The sequence below is a fragment of the Lissotriton vulgaris genome, chromosome 6 (assembly GCF_964263255.1).
Source record: "Lissotriton vulgaris chromosome 6, aLisVul1.2, whole genome shotgun sequence".
Lineage (NCBI taxonomy): Eukaryota > Metazoa > Chordata > Amphibia > Caudata > Salamandridae > Lissotriton > Lissotriton vulgaris.
The window spans coordinates 540,442,765-540,462,650 of record NC_141694.1 but is presented as its reverse complement, the minus strand read 5'-3'; the positions used below and the strand labels follow the sequence as shown (position 1 = coordinate 540,462,650).

Below are 19,886 nucleotides of genomic sequence, written 5' to 3'. Positions count from 1 at the left end.
AACTTGATGTAGAGGACCGCGAGCAAGCAATAAAATGCCCGCTACGCTACACGTTTTTGCACTGCACTACATGCAATTCGCGTAGCGCGTAGTTTGCGAATAGCATAGCGTAGTCCTATGCCCAGGCCTAATCAGGACAGATTCCCATCATGATCAATGTGATGCACTGACTTCATGATCATCATTTCTAGAGGAAAGGACCCCCATCACACTAGTACAGCGGAATGGATACTGGACGCAGGTTATTCAAACTGAATTTAAATCTGAACTCTGTAATAAAAGCAACAGCCAGCTAACACAACTTTTTTTGAGAATCCTTCATGAAGGCTATTAAATATTAAAGATGAAGTTAAGAACTTGGAAGTATGCTAGACAAATATATGTTACTGATACCATACACTTACTTCGAAAAACAATGCACACAGTTCACAGAGAATAAAGCTGTGCTGCTGGCAACTGCAATTAAGGGTAGGCTGGGTTTTGCCATTGCTCATTGGCCAACCTACTTAAGACAGCCATATAGAAACATCAGGTAGTGAAAACAACTGCTGTTCGTCTGCTGTAAAACATGTAAACATTATCACATTTCTGGAAGTAGAAGAGACCGCCAGTGTCTTCCAATGAAGGAAAAAATCCCTTGAAAAAGCAACTGGTTTATCAACAAAATGCCCCTCTGAGGCACCTTAAGCAACCGTAGAAACAAAAATGTTAAAACATTCTTATCATCTGGAGTACTTTGTTCTGCTGATCAATTACTAGTTGAAATGCCTAAATTCAAATGGGTCAGAATTGGAAAGCACGGTTTCCGTGTCGACCTAGAATTACTCATCAGTAGAGTTAACAAACCATGTAAATATCGACGTTATCTGCAATATTCTAAAATCATGCTCCCAAAGTCAGACACCCACTTTATTCCAGGACTTGGCTGCCTACACGCTGCTTAAGTGCAAGTCTTTCTGGCTGATCATGCTTCACCTTCGGGACTCTGGCATAAAATATTCCTGGGGGCACCCATTTCAGCTGATCTTCTCTTACAAGGAGGAGCTAAGGCAAATCCGCTCACTTCCAGCTGCCTACATACTTTTGGGCATCGAGGAACCCGCACCGGATCAATAGAGCCAGAACCCGTGGCCTGAAGACGCCGAAGCGGCCATGGCTGGACCACCATTAAGCCTCCGAGCTCCACAGTGCGTCCTGACCCGGGCACTACGGCCAAGGAGCAGCAAACAGTGCTGTCATCCCTCGCCGGGGCATCTTCGGAATGAGGCGGAACCTCCGCTATTTGCAGGCTGATACTTTGACGGCGCACCCTCGCCTCTAGCCGATGGCATTGATAACTTTCCATGGGCCTGTCTGGTGGGAGCTGGGAGCTACGGGCCACGAGTACCCTTCACTCTCTTTTCTAAGAGCAGGACGCTCTGGACCTTTACTTTGATTTTTCACATTACCTGTTTTTGTTTCTTTTGGGGTTTTGTTTTTTTCAATGTTGGGGTCTCCTCCCCGTTGCTGAATCTCCCTCGCGGGAACACAGGTCAGCTGCCCATGCATGCTATCAACGACTCACCTGGGCTACCTTGGCTCTAGGAAGCCTGCGGCTTGACTGACCTTTAGCCCCTATAGTGCATGGCTCTCCCCCCACTTAGTGTAGATGAGTGTTAAGATTCTCACATTAAATGTTAAAGGGCTTAACAACCCAATTAAACATAGAGCTAGCCTGTCTTATCTGGAAACTTCTGGGGCCCATATCTGCTTACTGTAGGAAACCCATTTGATGCCCAGCGACACCCATAGAATGCGCTCTAAGGCTTTCCCGCACTGGTACTACTCTTCCCTCCCAACCAAGAAGGCAGGGGTAGCCATCCTGGTAGGGCGCACATTTCCTGGGAGGGTGGGGCCCAAGGTGAAATTAAGAGGAGGCTCCTGGTGCTGTTGTAGATGATTCTAGGACTCTAGTAAATATTCCCGATTTCATGCCCTTATGTGGTTATATCAAATAATACCATTATATAGGCATAAGAATCATACCCATATTAAGACATAGCCAATGCAGTCCAAATACGGCAAGGCTACTCCCATAGACTCCTAGAAAGCACAACGTGTTCCTAAACAAACCAAGCCTCCAGCAGCCAGGGAATTCCCCCTGCTTCGATATTGATTTGTCATAGCACTCCTGGAGTCCTGAAAGAACTGCGAGTTCTTAGTGACGTCTTATGTCCAACCTTACGTCAAACTCGGCACCTTCCAGGTATAAATATACCAGCATCTGCCTTAAGCAACACACGGTGGTTTGGAGCAGATCGGCTATCTACTTGCCCGACACCCTGCTGATGCGAGTGCCGAAGGATGCCGACCCTCCCTGCTGACGCACTGAGAGAGACGCTGTCTTTTCTCCTGCAGAGAAATCCAGCTCCAGTGTTTCCCTGTCACCCTTGTGGGTTGCTGGGAGATCGAGTCCTGAGAAAGAGATACAAGACCTCCTTCATTCTATAACCAAGGTACGGAGCTGATTAGACCCATAGAGAATTCTTGATTCAGATTCTTGGCAAAAACGATAACTCATCTACTCCTTCCCTATACTAGGCTTAGGTTAGGTACACTGGGGTAGGCGTATCTTAGAAACACCAGTTGAGTACGTTTAGTCATTATTTTATCGTTGTATGTATTTTATCCATTTTAAGTATCTTATGGCTTAGAAACCATATAAATGCTTTTACAGTATTATTTCATAATACTCATTTTACTGTACGCACTTTACTTTATGACAAGTATTGCAATTGACTTCTCTTGGATGAGAAAGAAGACTGCTCAATAAATAACCCTTTTATTGAAAACGCCCGTCTCGCTATTTCTCTGCACTCCTGGTGAAACTAAGCATGCACGATTAACTGAGTGAAATAGCTATCTATTGTTTCCACGACTCTGGAGATATACTCCTTATTCTGGGGGAGCAAAGTTGTCATGTTTATGCGGTTTTCAGAAACGAATCCCTTCTTGTCTATTCAGGAAAGTTAACACCTTCTTGTTTACTCGAGAAAGTTTCTAGTGACCTCTGAGCTAGCTGGCATTTCATAATTAAGTCTAACATATTCAACAGAGACCTAGTCGACTTCAGTCCTACGTCTACACTGTTGTTTATGTTATTCCAATGCACAGAGCCTATTGGGAATATAGGAACTACACTACAGCGCACTCGGTGACCATAGGAGGGCACACCCTAACCCTGGCCACTATATAGCTCCTAACGAGGGACAGGAGACCTTTTTGCACAAGGCGATAGGCGACTTAACCTCCACACCTGATCGACAAATTCTTATTGGGGGTGACTTGAACATTGGGTTCGATGGTCAGCTTGACCGTTCTGCACAGAGGCAGGGATCGACGGGGGCTTTCTCTGAAGCCCACTGCCAATGGTTGCATGATCTTGGTTTAGTGGACTTGTGGCAACACCTCCACCCTCATACCCTTGACTATACATTTTATTCTCACGCCTGGGGGACTTACGCAAGACTGGACTACTTCCTAACGACCCGTTCTCTCCTCCAGATAACGCAGTCCTCAGTCATTGAACCCCAAGCCCTCTTGGACCATGCAGCCCTGACTATGACTCTACTGTTTCCCCCCACCACCAGACCGCCACATTCCTGGAAACTTAGGGATGAACTCCTCCACCGTCCTGACGTAGTCGCACTCCTGACAAAAACTTTGGAGGAGTTCTTAGCTGTAAATGACACGCACAACACTTCCATTGTCTCCCTTTGGCAAACGCTCAAGTTAGTGGCCCGGGGAGATGTCATAGCCACGTCGGCTGCAGCCAATAGGGCACCTAAAGAAAAGAGGGATGAACTTTCCAAGCAAGTGCTGGAATTAGAAGGGATCGATAAAAGGACGGGAGTACCTTAAATTTGGAGGAAATTAAAAGTGGCCAGGGTGCAAATGGCCAGTCTGGACCTCGATAGGGCGGAATATGCTACGCTTTGGTTGAAGCATACATTTTATTCTCGGGGGGACAAATGCAGCCGCTTATTAGCCCATAATTTGCACGCGCATAGACAGGCAGCGACGGTCCCCCTCATTCTGACTGACGAGAGCATCGAGAATATATGGGGCGAGGACATAACAAATACATTCAGAGGTTTCTACGCAACTATGTACTCCTCCCAGTCTTTGCCCAACCAAAACTCCTCCAGGTATTGTCAAGACGACTTTCCAAACTGACAGCTGACCAGAATGCGGCCCTGGATAGTCCCATTAGGCTCAAAGAAGTTATCTCGACTATGGCTCGAATTAAACTTCTTAAATCCCCAGCCCAGATGGGTTCACCGCCCTTATTCATAAAACGTTTTGATCACTTTTTAAATGCCATTAATGACACTAGGGAGCTACCACCTACAATGCTTCTGGCGTCAGTGGTAGTTTTGCCCAAACCCAGAAAAGACAGAAGATATTGCGCCTCGTATAGGCCGATATCTCTTTTGAACATTGGTTTTAAGATCCATACAGGAATCCTCATGGCTAGACTCTGGTCCATGATGCTGGGTTGCAGTGGCCTGGAACTGAGGGCGAATACTGTACAATTTAAGGAGCCCAATTCACCTGAAGTTATGGGATTACTTTGAGAACATTTGTCCTGCTTGAGTAGACCCCTAACAGTTATCTTGAAGTGGACTTGTTTGCTTTAGCTGCTGAAGATCTCAAAACTAAATTTGAGTGGCCTGTCCTTATATTTATCTTACTCCTGAGCTTAATTGTTCCACAGGAAAAAAAAGGGATGTGAATTTCTACTGAGGGCCGTGGGGACCCACTGGCATGTGTCTGTAAAAGATGTGACTCCACAGGATATAGGACGTGATTTGTTCTGCGCGGACAAAATCTGTCTCTGCCAAATCAAATCTTTTTAAAGCATGCTCCTAGAATTGCAAACTAACATTGTCCACATTGGCACCACTTAATAGATCTGGTCAAGCCTTTATGAATTTTTCAGAAAAATAACTGACAAAAGAAGGGTTCATCCTGCCTTCAATAAACTTGCTTGAAGTCACTGAAACACACCTTCTCCCGGCTTGAGTTTTTCTTCTGGTCTGTTGCTGTGTGAACAAGCCTTCAAATTGAAGGTGTACACATTTGTGATGGCCGTACTAGATACAGCCTCCAAATTGGACCTCTGGACGGATTTTTCCTCTATCTTGAAGGCAGTTCCTTTGTGTATCTTGCTGCACAACGTGAGAATGCAATTCTGCTGAATCTTCATCTCACTTTGAAATTGCCTACCTTTAGGAAATTACCTAAAACCTGGCTATTTTAATGCTGTTATTTTACTCAGAATTTCTCGACTGTGCAATTTCATTGCTGCTTGATCTGTTCTATCAGGATACACATTCGGGGATGAGGAGGCATGTTATAAATGACAATAATATAACACATAGCCTGCAGACTAGGTCAGGAAATGAAATCCTTGAAAGACCAAGCCCCACATTCTATCCAGTCTTGTGCACTTCATTTAGTTGCAATACAAAAGGTGGTAGTAGTGTCTAAGGGGTTGCACCTCAGAAAAGTATGCAATTAGACTGGGCAATTGTGAATGTGGTTAACTCTCCTCATAACTCTAAGCAATGGAACAATTAATTATGGTGCCACTGAGGGTAAGAAGGGTACCCTACTACCTTGGATGCACAAATACATAGGTACTGCCAACAGTCACTGTGCGATACAATGCAACATAGTTCTATCACAGCACTCTAAAAGTTACATTCCTTCTAATGTGGATCCTTAATACGTTGACTTCACAAAAATATATCACCAATATGTCACAGGCAAACAACAGAAATGAGTTTATACAAAATAATTTTTTTTCTCTAATTTATGCCATTATCGTGAAACATAACAATTTCAGTCAAGACTGTAAAATCACCTGTTTCAAAGAACATACAAATGGGGAGATATTATACAAAGAATTCAAGAAAGGTCCTTTCTTTGCCGAATACGAATTTGGAAGCCCACGCTGTCCAATCGCTCGAGCAGCTATGACGGGCCTATTATAGCCCGATCCGAATTCTGAATACTGATGCGGTTTCACAAACAAAATTCGGAGAATAAGCGTACCTTTTAGTACTGAACATAGGAAATACAAAAACCGCACAGGGACCAACATACTTAGGAATTTGTCTTTGGGCTTCCAATTATCAACACACTCTGGACAACTGTTATATACGTTGTATCCTGCTATCAGATGCATATAGGATCTACGATATAAGTATTTGAGACAGCTAATTTGGTTGTTCTCTGGAACTACAGCTTGTGAAACAGGTCGAAGTTTCTTTGGGAAATATACGAAAAACACGGTTGGGTTTCACACTATAGTCGCGTCCTGCAAAGTCCATGAAGAAGCAGGGTTGGCCACTATCAGGAGTACTAAATATTTTCTAGAAAGCCTTGAGGAAGTCACTGGATGTGACGAAACATGTGTCGGCTGTTCTGGCGCATCTTGATCAAGACTGCGTAGCATTGAATTCTTTGTATAATATCTCCCAATTTGTATGTTTTTTGAAACAGGAGTTTTTACAGTCTTGACTGAAATTGTTATATTTCAAGATATCTGCATAAATTAAAGAAAAGAAAGTATTTTGTACAAACTCATTTCTGTTGTTTGCCTGTGACATATTGGTGATTTATTTTTGTGAAGCAACGTATTAAGGTTCCACATTAGAAGGAATATAACTTTTAGAGTGCCGGGGTAGAACTATCTTGCATTGTGCACTTCATGGTTTGCCTCACTGTGTACCAAAGTCCTGATGAAATCCACAAAGGGACTTAAGACACCTTGGCATTTTAAGATTTTTTTCAACTCTGTAATTGGCTTATATTGGAAGTTTGGATTCTACTGTTCCGTACAAACTTTAAGATCCCATGGATACCTGAACAAATTGTTTTCATGTGCGTGAGGGTTTTCTTGTTAAATTTGTAATAGGATTTGTTGTGGATCTTAAAGTTTATTTCTTCAACTGCACTGTTGTTGGATTGCGCAGTTGAACACCATACCTCATACACATTTACGTGAAGTCCTGGCTGACTACTCTGGCAAAGTTTCCAAAAGTGAACTAAGGATATCCTTAAGGAAGACTGCTTTACCTTCTAATTCCTTTTAATCTGCAGCAGAGGTGGAGACGGGGGGTGGATTGTTGTGGGACACAGGAGAAACCCCTCTTTGAAGCCCATGGCTCCCCCGAACTCTTCGGAAAGATATGGGGCAAATGGTTCAACTTGTTGGCTTGAGGGGTGGGTTCGTGTCTTCTATGCTTCAGGATCACCCTATGTATGATTTTACCCTGCAATTGATTCGCAAGTCGCATGTTGTTTCACATGTGGATGTACATTATGATACTATGCTTGATTTTTATGCCAATATGAATTTTGGTTTGATCAACATTTTATAAAGTTGATTAACAAATAAAATCTGCAAGTGTGGGAGATCATTCACAGTTAGCATCAGGACTGTGACATCTCCAATGTCATGCAAGTTGAATTTCCTAAAGCACTAAAAGAGGAACAATTTTGTTCTTTCCCCAACTGGCTGCAATCTTTGTTTTAGGCATGAAAGACAATCAAACAGCATTTGTAAAGCGCAACACTGCCACCCCTGGGGGTATCTGGGCGCTGTGTCTCCGTCAAAGAGCCAGGCTAGATGGAGCTGGAGACGAAGGTCGTTCCAGGTCTTGGCAGCAATGTAGAAGAAAGAGCGTCCCCCACTGCGGCTGTTACAGATGGGGGAGATGGGGAGAGGAAAGGGGTTAATTTGAGCTGGTGGTTTCCAGTGCTGGGCACCCGCACTTAATTGTCGGCACCATCACTTAATTGTCGACACAGGCACCCATGACAGCAGTCACAAGGTAGCGCTGTTTGTTTAACTTAGAGATGAGAAGAACAGCCATTGTTTATTAATTCAGTATGTATTAAAAACACTAATACCTGCCAGTCAAGCTATTTTTATCGCTTTAGGGGCCTAGTATAGTCTGAATTGTCACACTTGTAGCAGCATGCTGGTTAGTAGTTGTGTAGACACGTCATTGGCAACGCTGGCAGTGGCAATGGGTGGTGCAAGCTGCGGAGGCCTCCTGTTTAGAGCCCTGGCACTTATCTTTGTACAAATTAAGCACTGGAGGGAGTGTGCAATGACGAGTGAAGAGGAGCACAGGTGTCTAGTGGGTTATTTAAAAATACCACCCGGTATGTAAGTATGTGTTAGCAATCTGGACACTTTCTGATAAAATCTAATTAATTGGGATTGACCCAATAATATTTGGTTTGCGAAACATAGAAAACCTAATCCTTGAAATCAATCAGTCATTTCGTACTAAGGAGATGATGGACCGAGCGCTGAAACTTTTCAGACACTCACCCCCAGTCACAGATCTGGGTTGAATCCCTCATCATTCTTTAGCTCAATTCTCCACCCCAGTTCAGACTCAACTACAGGTTTTGTCATCTTCACAATCTTCATTCTATTGTTATTAACTGATCATCAGGCAGTTATGCATTGTGATGGTAGATGTGCCTCAGCAGCTTTATATCACAACCATATTTTGCCTGCTGGTAAATGAACTGGCATCAACCAGTCCGCTCCTCATGATCCACGATCTATCTCACCATGTACTGTCTGATTTCTTACCTCTGCACGCATGAAGTAGAGTATGGTGGGGCGCAAACCCTTCTCACTTCCACCTCCCAAGCCCTGGAGGTGACGACAGTTCAGCAAGTCTGACTTGATGCGCAGGTCCCATTTTGTCAGCTGGGACTTCTCTTCCGTTTCAGAGAAGAAAAAGATAGTCTGGGGACCAGCAGCTGGACAAATAAAGTTGCAAGCATTATCTATTTATTCAGGTAAAAGTGACATAGACAAGTTCTCTCTTTACATACATACAAACACACAGCATACAAATCACAGACATCGTACACAACACAAAAACACACAATCTCTGTCTTTGCTTTTGCAAAACCGCCATACTTTTAGGGTTCAGCTTTAAAAAGAAAGGAAATGATAAATACAGGTTTTAATGTAATTAAATGGAATATATTAGTTAATAACAATTTAAAATGCACTTTAGCTACAAATGATAAATGCTGGTTTTGATGTAATTAAAGGGAATATATTAGTTAATAACAATTTCAAATGTACTTCAGCTAATGACTTACCATAAGCGTCAGATCTGTTTTTATACTCTGATACCGTTACATGTACAGACAGGACAACAATTGGAGGTCAAATAAGAAGGAGAGTTTAAAGAAAAATCATGGTGATTTAATTTCTGCTTTCACCTGCATTGGGCAGTGAACATATACAGGTGTGGCCAGGTTGTCCAGAGGACCTGGGATGTGGGATTTTTTTTTCTCCCCAATGGGATTTTGGTGAGCAGCCGACCAAAGGGAGGTCTACCCCCTGGTTTATTGGGGAAATGGAGCAGAACAGAGATTGCAGGTGGTTTGGGTTCTATTTGGATACTTTATAGCCTAAGGCAGTGCCTTCCAAACTTTTCATGTTGGTGTCACACTTTTTAGACATGCATAATTTCGCAACATAGTAATTGAGTTTTACTAGCGAACCGGAGGTTAAACTTATTGCATATAAGAGATACGGACAAATATATAAAATGTATGTCATATAAATTGTAATAACAAAATATATGGGGCCACAACATATCTCACGAAAACCTTTCATGTATATTTTTTAAAATATATGATTTGCAAAATAATAACATATATACATTTCCAAGACTGTTGTCATTTTTGGGTAACAATATGTAAATATGTTCAAGAATTAAAACCATTTGAATATAATCAGCAACTCTTAATATTTTAATGAGATGTATGAGGTTGATAGGATGAACACAGCTGCTCAATATTTGGTGGAATATTAGATAAAGACACTGGCATTTCGTCATCAAGCTTCCACGTTTTATTGTTATAAAGTTTGTTATACTTGAAAAGGATACTTCACAAATGTATCTACTAGAAAACGGCAGAAGAATTTTTACCGCTTTTTTACCTATGTTTGGATGCAGTTTTGAAACATTAATCCAAAAGCTGTCAAAGTCACCCTCTTCATGCATCATTGACAAACTTTGATCCTTTTTTATTTCAGCTAATTCTTCTTCTTCAATAAGTGAAAAGCTACCAGTTGCAGCTGAAAGAAATGGATTTCTGATCCAATCATAGTCTTGGATTTCAACATTTGGGAAGTAATGATGAACTTTCTCTCTGAGCAATGTTAAATGGTTAACAATCAGCGGGCTGATATCGCATTTCAGTTCACACACAGCAGTTTTGGAAAACATTTCAAAGTTGCCTTCTTTCACTTTCTTTTTCCAAATTGCTATAATGACTCTCATAGCACAAATTGGATCTGCCTCTGTTGAGGTCTTTTCTCCTTTTCCTTACATACTGTGTTAATTATTTTCAAATGTTCAAATATGTCAACAAGATATGCCAATTTTGTGCACCAAAGTTTGTTTTGAATTAGATCGCAGAAATAGTGTTGCTGATTTTCCTCAAAATGTTTAAGAATCATTTGCCGCAATTTGTATACACAACAAGACATTAGTTCACAAATGTGAGCAAATAATCTTGATTTAAGAGGTCTGCTTTTAATGTAATAGACCATTTGAACCACTTTGTCCATAACTTTTCTTAATTAATTTCCAATGGTTTGCGCAACTAGTGCTTCGTGATGTGAAAAGCAATGAGTAATTAGAATATTTTCAGTCTCTTTCTTCACTAAAGCTATAAAACCTTTTGTTGAACCAATCATTGAGGGTGCACCATCCGTGCATATTCCTACACTATGTAACCATTGCAAATTATTTTCCTTCATGAAGCAATGTAAAGTTTTAAATATATATTCTCACCTCTAATTCTCATTGGAAGTTCTAGGCAACACAAAAATTGCACAATAATTCTGTCAGTTTGAATAAAACTTATAAAAAACAATAATTGAGCTAACCCACTGACATCTGTTGAGTCGTCTAATTGCAAAGTAAAGATCATATTAACATCTTGAAAAAATATCCTTCATATGCAGCTTAATGTTATCAGGCATTTTTTGAATACGTCTTCCAATTGTGTTATCTGCCAAAGGGATTTTATTAACTTCTATTTCAAATTCTGGCTCAAACATTGTTCGAACAATAGCACAGCAAGATTCCTTTATGGTGGTTTCGGCAATAGTGTGTGCTTCCTTGTTTTTGGCAATTATTTCAGCAACCAAGTCACTTGCCTTTTGAGCTTTCTCTGATCTCTTCCTTCTCTTTGTGAATGATGCAGTTTGCTTCTTTATAGATTTTGACAGCTCAATTAAGTATCCTACTGTTTATTCTGACAAATGGCTGTGTTTTGAGGTAAAATGTTGTTTTAATGTATTTGTTACCATACTTTCATTTGTAAGTATATACCCACAAACTAAACACTGAGCACAATGATTGTTTTCATTACCAGAAAATGTTAACCCCACTTTCATACAAGCTTTATTATTTAAAGCTTGACCCAATGCCTCCTCAAGTGCTAAGCTCGTTGGACCTTGACCCACTACATATTATTTTGAAGGTTCTGAATGCATCACTAACTGAAGCCATCGTTCCTAATGAATGGAAGCATGCTATGGTGGTCCCATTATTAAAAAAGGCCAACGCAGACCCCAACAACCCATCTAATTTCCGCCCCATTTCTTTGCTTTCATGTTTCTCTAAAATTTTAGAGAAACACGTCAATTCTTTGCTCAATTCCCACGTCGAAACCTTTAATCTTCTCCATGGTTCTCAATCCGGGTTCAGGGCTGGTTTTTCTGCTGAAACCACCCTCCTTGGTGTGTCGGAATCCATCAGACAAAAGGTGGACAATGGGGAGACAGTAGCACTCATATTACTTGATTTGAGTGCCGCGTTTGACACTGTCTCCCACTCCATCTTGTTGTCCACCTTGAAATCTGTGGGTGTCGATGGTTCCGCCCTGGCCTGGATTGCTAATTTTCTTTCTGACCGCACATTTCAAGTTTTTTCTTCTACATCTGTGTCATCAATATTCCCCTCTAAGCACGGTGTTTCACAAGGGTCTATCCTCAGCCCTCTTTTTTTTTTTAATTTGTATGTGAGACCTCTTGCTTTTTTGGCGGAACAGGCAGGTCTTACAATTTATTCCTATGCCGATGACACTCAAGCCATCTACTCACTTTCCACTAACAAAAATCTCCCCTCTTCCTCCCTTCAAGTTGGACTACAACAAATATCTGCATGGATGCTTGAGCACAAATTAAAACTGAATGGGGACAAAACAGAACAGATTCTGTTTGGTTCTGACACCTCGCTCTGGGGCCCACAACATTGGCCACCGGAGATGGGTCCTCTACCTACCCCAACTACGACTGCTCGCAATCTTGGGGTCCTCCTTGATGACCAATTGTCCTTCAGGCAACACGTCGTGAAAGTCTCCGCCAAATGTACCACCATCATCAGGTGGCTGAGGAAAATCACATGGATGCTGCCTGCTGACACCTTGAGGACTGTAGTCCAGGCTCTTGTCACCTCACGCCTGGACTATGGGAATATCTTACTCCTGGGTGCCTGCAAGGAGGTTACTAGGAAGTACCAGGTGGTACAGAATATGGCTGTTCGCCTTCTTTGCAACCTACCCGCCAGAACCTCGGTCACGTCTCATTTGCGGAAACTGCACTGGCTGCGAATTGAGAGTAGAGTCAAATTCAAGGCACTATGTCTCATGCACAAGATCATGACTGGAAGAGCTCCACACTACCTATCGATTCTAGTGCAGCAGTATATCCCCCCGCACACTTAGGTCATCCACCCAGAATAAGTTTAGGATACCTCGTGTCAAGAAAGCCAAAATGGGAGGCCGCTCATTCTCCCTATTGGCACCTTCTCTTTGGAACTCTTTACCCCCACCTCTGCGTTCAGAAATGTGCTTCCTGACTTTCCGTAAAGGAATCAAGACCTGGCTCTTTAATACCTAAACTGCTGGTCTGACGCTCCTCTCTTCCTGTATATCGCTCTGTTTGCCTTAGCGCCGGGAAACCTCCGGGTAGCTGCGCGCTTAATAAATGTAATTATAATAAACGAGGATTGGAGATTTTTCCTTTGGGCTTCTTATGTACTGAGACAGACTGTTCAGTTGATTCTTACGTACTTTCCTCAGTAGCTGCTACATTTTGTTCATTGCAAACATCATCTTCACCAGCTTTTTGTTTCTTAACTATAAACTTATCCATGTTGTGTTTTCGTTTGCCTTATCCTGCCCCTTGGGCTGGATTCTATCTAGGGCCTGCGCAAGTGTCAAGGCTTGGACCGGTCCAAAAATTGTTCCATAGAACAAGGTCACAGAAAGAATTCAGATGGTAGCAGGAGGAGAGGTAGGAGTTGGCTGCATTTACTATCACACAATTGGAGAGTTTTCTTTTTTTCACTTCTTCATCTTCATTCAGGCGGCGCCCTAGCTGTGGTCTGAAGAAAGCTACCAGGCACGATAAGCGCGGGTGTCAGACATAGTCTTCATTTGTTCATGCCTTTATGATGGCCATTTATTCCTGGCTAGATTTTATGATGGCGAAGGAAAGGATTCACAGTCCAATGCCAAGGTGGCGCTGGATCTTCTTTTGTAGCTCACAGCATGTGCTCGTCAGGATGCCCCTCAATGGGTCTGCGGGGAGGCAGAAGCAGCGAGCGCTGCAGGAGCGACGAGCATGTGGAGCTGCAGGAGCCACGTCACTGGGGATGCTGCTGTTGCCCCCCTGTGCAAGCTTGAATGGGTCTGCGGCGGGGCGGTGCTTCAAGCGCTGCAGGAGTCACAAGCATGTGGAGCCGCTAGAGCCTGGTCACACGGGTTTGCGTTAGGGCAGCATCAGTGAGCACCGGATGGCTGCTGGTGCTGCCAGCCTCACTCTGCCACTGCTGGTAGACTGAACGGGACTGTGGGGGTGGCGCAGAGCATCGCACTGCAGGAGCCACCGGCTGGAGACGCAGCAGTCTACTCACCACCACTACCGCTGCTGGTTGTTTCAACTGGTCTGCAGGAGGGTGGCAGCGAGCAGCAGCGATGCTCCGAATCCAACCATGGCTCGCTGCCCGTTACAGGAGACTCCTCCTCTTCCACAGGAACAGGTAATGCATCAGTAGCATTCGCAGGACCATTCTGCATGATGCCTAGACCGTGTCGTGCAACACACCTACAGATGGCAGCTGACACACTAAAGTGTCACAACACACAGTTTAGGAAGATCTGGCCTAAGGTATATATAGGTAGACATTTCAGGTGTCAAGCCACCATTTTGTCTTGGTGACACGGTGGGTTCTAGGTTTTTAGCGTTTTTGTGTACTTAGCTTTATTGTGCATTTATGAGGTGTAATGCTTGCACTTTCTTTAATAGGAGTAATTAAGGGGGTCATTATGTCGGGTGGATCGCTCCCGCGGACCATAGATGACAATCCGCCCGACATCTTTTCCCGCCCTCCCGCCATTTACCCCCCGCCCTATTACAATAGCGGGGGTACAGCGGCGGATGGAAAAACTGTACGCCGCTTTTCTGCAGGCAGGCAATTGTTACAATTGCCTGCTGTGCGGACCTGGGCCATAATATGGTGGAGGTGCCTAGCAGGCACCACCCACCATATGATGTGTGCGATTTAGGCCTTTCCATGGCGCAGATGCCGCCATGGAAAGGCATGCGGTCTTTGGCTGTGGGGGCCCGTTCTGGGCCCCTGGGGTGTTGAGGGTGTGGGGGGTTAACTTGGGGTTTACCCACGGTACACCCTTCATTGGCATACACAAGGTGGCAGGCACCGCGATGTGCCTGTCATATTGTGCATGTCAATGCACAGCATACTACTTTTACATTGCAGCTGGTGCTGCTTACAGCACCGCAGACGCAATGTAAAAGATGCGGGATGCGACCGCCAGGGTGGCGGTCGCATCCTAAGTGGCCCCACGGGACCTCTGGCGGTTGGTCCTGTTTGCCGTTATGGTGGCGGGCGGACAGTAGGCATCATGTCCTTTGCGGAGAAAATTGCCCACACGATGAAGTTACTGCAGGAAGCCAGGCGCTTGGACCTACTGCCATTGGGCATCTCGAGACCCGAAGGCTGCCCGGTGCAGAGGGTTTCGAAGGGGTTGCGGCTGTTTCCTTGCTAACCATTGTGCCGGACCCCAAATGTAACAGGACACAAGGTGAGCGTAAAGGGACGCTCCTGCATGAGGAGAGCGGCTCCAAAGATGTGTGAGGCACGCAGCATGCATTCTGGGAGCCCGAGAGGCCTGTGGGAGACACAAGCGCTGCCACAATGCACTGTATGTAGGCCCTGGGCAAGCTGTTGGGACAGGAGTGGCCATCTGGCAGCATGAGGTGTCTCAAATGGCATAATAGGCCTCACGCATGATGACAGATTGCACCGGAGAGTCAGTGAGAAGGCAAAAGAGGCTAAGGGGATGGCAGGGGTCACAGTACAGCGGGCACCTAAAGGGCCGGCTTCTGCATTGGTAGCAGCGATGCTTGAATAGAGCAAGTAAGAGAATGGAGGTCAGGAGGGTGAGCCTGGGTACGAGTAGGGGGACTGTGGCAGGTGCTGTTCGGAAGGCGAAGAAAGGAGACCCTTCATGAAGGTATATGCCAAAGCAGGTCAGAGTGGGGGGCCTCAGGGGGCATCTGGTAGGACAGAGGCCAGTGGTTTGCATCAAGTGGCACGGATTCAAGGTGGGTAAGGGTTGCAACAGGAGTCAATGGGATCCTCCTCTAGACAGGGAGAGGGACTGGGGAGTTTGCATTGGTTGCTGAAGCCAGGGACAATGCAGGTGAGTAAATGGGGAGTTGCCAATACACCCGGCCTGATTTCTTTCTTACAGGGAGAATGTTTGGCCAACGTGGCAGACTCAGGGGAGCTCAGTGCAGCTCCACAGCCCATGACGAAGAGAAAGCAAGGCCCAGTGTGGCCAGCTGGACAGCAGTGATGGACGGCATGATCACTGCCTTAAAGAAGTCTAGGGTGGCCTCCGTGGTGGAACCAGCAGGTGGATTTGGTGCAGCCCCCAGCAGTAAGACACAGCGGGCAGGTGATAATGAAGTGTTTGATGTCTCAATGTTTGACTATGAAGAGAACAGTGTGGAAGAAGGTGAAGTGCTGGACGAGAATGATGCTGAGATGGAGGAGTCACAGTGGTAGCAGGAGGGGCGGGACAAGGGCGGGAGAACATTAATGAGTCTTTAACTCGTGTTTTTCAGGGTTCCGATGCTCGACCTCGGAATGCCGGACGTGAGGTTACAGTATGGCAGGTACAGCTGGCTCCGGAACGGGCACCGACTTTTGCACAAGGTATGAAAGGGCACAGTAAATACCGCAAAAATGGCATCCACTGGGGTGAAGGGAAATAAGCCTCAGGAGAGTGGAGAGGCCCACCTTTGAAAAGGTTTATGTGTCAAGGATACCAGAGTCGGTACAGAGGACTGAGATGGGAAGGGAAAGGAAGGATCAATGGGAGGCCAGAAGGATGCTAAACAAGGAGTACCTGCGCTGGTCAGAGGGTGAAAAGAGAAAGAGTGGGAACACTCTGGGGATGACAGCAAGGTGTCAGACAAGGGAGTAGGGGAGGAGGTAGAAGGTGATAAATCTGACGGCGAGACAGAAGACCCAAAAAAATCTGATGGTAAGGCGGATGGCCCCGAAAACAAGGAGATAAAGATTAAGAGGTTGCATTACATGAGGGTGTCCAATCTGTTGAGGACTCATTTAATGCTGGTATCCAAAGAGAAAATTTGGAAAGGAGAGTAGATGTTAATGTTAATGTTATTTTGGAATTTGTAAAGCGCAAACTATCGCTCCGAAAGGAGCATCCTGGCGCTATAGAGAGGGGGAGGTCAACAGAGGTGAGATCTATATGGCATCAAGTGCATAAGCATCCGACAGGCTAAAAAGCCAGGTTTTAAGTTGGTTGCGAAAAGGAGTTTCCTGATCAAGTAGCCTTAGCTCCTTTGGCATCCCATTCCATGCCCTAGAGGCAAAGACACTGAGGGTTTTTCCCCCTTTAGTTTTGAGGTGAAAGGCGGGGATATTTATTGGCTAAATTACAGCCTGCTGATCTCAGAACTCTTGTGGGACAATAGTGGGAGTATCTTTTAATGAGATATTTGGGGCCGATGTTGTTTAAAGCTCTAAAGGAGGTCAACAAAATTTTGAAGAGAATCCTTTTATGTAGGGGGAGCCAATGAAGTTTCCGAAGCGCTGCAGAGGCCGATGATTTTCTGGGGAGTTTCAATACCAGGCGAGCCGCTGCATGTTGGACACTTTGTAATTTTTTTAATGTAATTTTTTTTACTCCTGCTATAAGACCATTACAATAGTCAAGGCGGGAGAGTATAAGGGCCCCCGCCACGGTTTTTCTTACATCAATAGGGAGAAAGTCAAATAATTTTTTCAATGATTTGATGATGTTGGTGGTCAAAAGATAATGACGCATCAAAAAGGATGCCCAAATTCCTGGCCGTTTCTACTGAACTCGGAGGCGAAGTGGCTCCCTCTGGCCACCAATCATTGGGACTAAAGGTAACATTTTTCCCAATGGGCAGTATTTCTATTTTCCCGGAATTGCATTTTAAACAGTTATCATTCATCCATTGGAAAACGTCCGCAAGACAGTTCCGAAAGTTTTGTTCAGCTGAACAGGAATCTTTATACAGGGATACAATCAGTATGGAGATGCTGAAGCTGTTGCAAAGAGAGCTGAGGGCCATAGAAGGGTATAAAGAGGAGGAATGTGAGTTGTCCAAGCTGCCAAAGGTGCTGTGACTGTCTAAAACTGGACAGCTGCCTTTCTCATTTATGCTAGTGTATACTGTGAAAAATACCCAGAGAGGTCGGTGGAGCTTTTCAAATATATGGACGTTATCAGGAAAGCTCAGATAAGTTATGAGGGATACACTTGGGCCCAGTACAGTATGATGACGAGTTTTGTGCTCGTATCGCCCTAGATCCGGAGGCGCAATGAGGAGAGCTGGACATTGACCTTTGGCAGCACACAATGGAGCCGGCCAAGTTTGGTAAAACGTTTTCCACAGCCAGTGGGTTATCTATAGTCTATTGGCACTTTCGAGAGGTGAGGACATTTGAGACGAGACAGGGTAGTCAGACGGAAGCAGTTGGAACTTCAATAAAGGTCTCTGCATCAGAGAGTATTGCAAGGACTGGCACAAATGCTCCAAATATGCCAGCAGACACCCCTCATACACTGCTTTGGAGCAAATGGTCACACAGGTTTCCCCAGGGGCCAGTGGCAGCAACAGCAAAGGCGGCAAGGTCACAGCAGCAGAGTCAGGCAACAGGCTTCTGGGGTGGACGGGGGAACACGGACTGAGGGGGAAGGGCTTGTACACCAATTAATCTGGAGGGACTGGCATTTTGGTTAACGTACTACGATAGAAAGGATGATGTGAGGCTGTTGCTGGAGGGATTCACATGGGGGTACAATTTGGGATATGAAGGCCCAAAGCTACGTCGGTGGGTGCAGAATTTGAAATCAGTACATGCACACAAACAGGTGGTGAGGGATTCAGGAGGGCAGGATGGCAGGCTCCTTCGATGATTGGCCCATCGAAAACTTGATTGTGTCCCCTATTGTGGTGGAATCCAAAAAAGAGAAAGGACAGTTCAGGTTAATTCAGCACTTGTCGTGGCCGGAGGAAATGTCAGTGAATGTTTTTATCCCAGAGGAACAGATATTGGTGTCCCATTCATTGGTAGACATTACTTTATCCATGGTGGAAAGATTTGGACAGGGGGCACTAATGGCTAAGATGGACATAAAGTCTGCTTTCTGTTTGTTGCCAGTACATCCTGATGGTTTTCAGCTCTTGGCACACAAGTCGAAGGACAGTGGTATGTGAATGAGTTACTCCCGATGGGATGTTCAATTTCTTGAGCTCCGTTTGAGTGCTTCAGTACATCCCTGCAACTGCTGTTTTCGCGGTATACAGGACATGTGCATGTAATGCAGTATCTTGATGATTTTTTATGGGGAACCCCGGTTTTTCGGACTGCCAGCAGCTGCTGGTAAGTTATTGGGAGCTCATGTGGGACCTGGGGGTGCTGCTGGCACCAGAGGAATACAGTGGGACCTGACACAGTGCTGTCATTCTTAGGTATTGAGATTGATTCTGGGCCATGGAAGCCTGATTGCCAGAGGACAAAAAAATTCCCATGCAGTTGCTCTTGGATGCTTTGTTAGCTAAACCCAAAGTAACAGTAAAGGAAGTTCATGTGCTCCTCGGACATTTACATTTTTCCTGCGGGGTTGTGAGAGCAGCAAGGACATTCTGCCTTAGACTGGGGATGTCTGGATTCCCGCTGCCACATCACCATATGAGGTTATCAGCTGGTGTCAGGGCACTGAAAGAAGTGGAATGGGATGCCCTAAGATGGTGCAGAGACAGAATATCGAGTAAAAAATATCTAGTTGCACAAATATTGAGTGATTAATATAGTGCATCAGAAATATCGACAGCGAAAATATTGTGGTCAAGAATATCGACTTAAGGGAGGGGAGAACATGGCGGCCGCGGGCTAGCGCAGCGCGTGCGTCAGACGCCGGATCTCCGAACACCGCGGAGTGCAGCCGCTACCTTCTGAGGAAACTATGCAGCGGTGAATGGGGCTTTTGAGGTTTCTTTAGCCCGTTTTTGTTCCCTGGGAGTCGAGTGAAGCAGAGTTAGCTTCGTATCCCTCGGCGTCGGAATTGGGCGGTGCCGGTGCTGGAACCGGCAGATGTGCTACAGTGAGGAAGCCTTTCAATCCTTCCCCGGCAGCCCTACACCTCCCCGGAGTCTGTGGCAGAGAGCAGCCGTGGAGCTCCGC

At 44.9% G+C, this 19,886-nt stretch overlaps 1 protein-coding gene across 1 annotated transcript in view; it reads right to left on the bottom strand.

Moving 5' to 3' along the window:
- Positions 1-19,886, bottom strand: part of LOC147707530 (uncharacterized) — a 106,563-nt gene that overhangs the window by 36,146 nt on the left and 50,531 nt on the right. Inside the window, exon 2 of the mRNA XM_086925655.1 lies at positions 8,663-8,835. Within this exon, the coding sequence (XP_086781781.1) occupies positions 8,663-8,835 (173 nt within the window). The remainder of the gene's footprint in view (positions 1-8,662; positions 8,836-19,886) is intronic.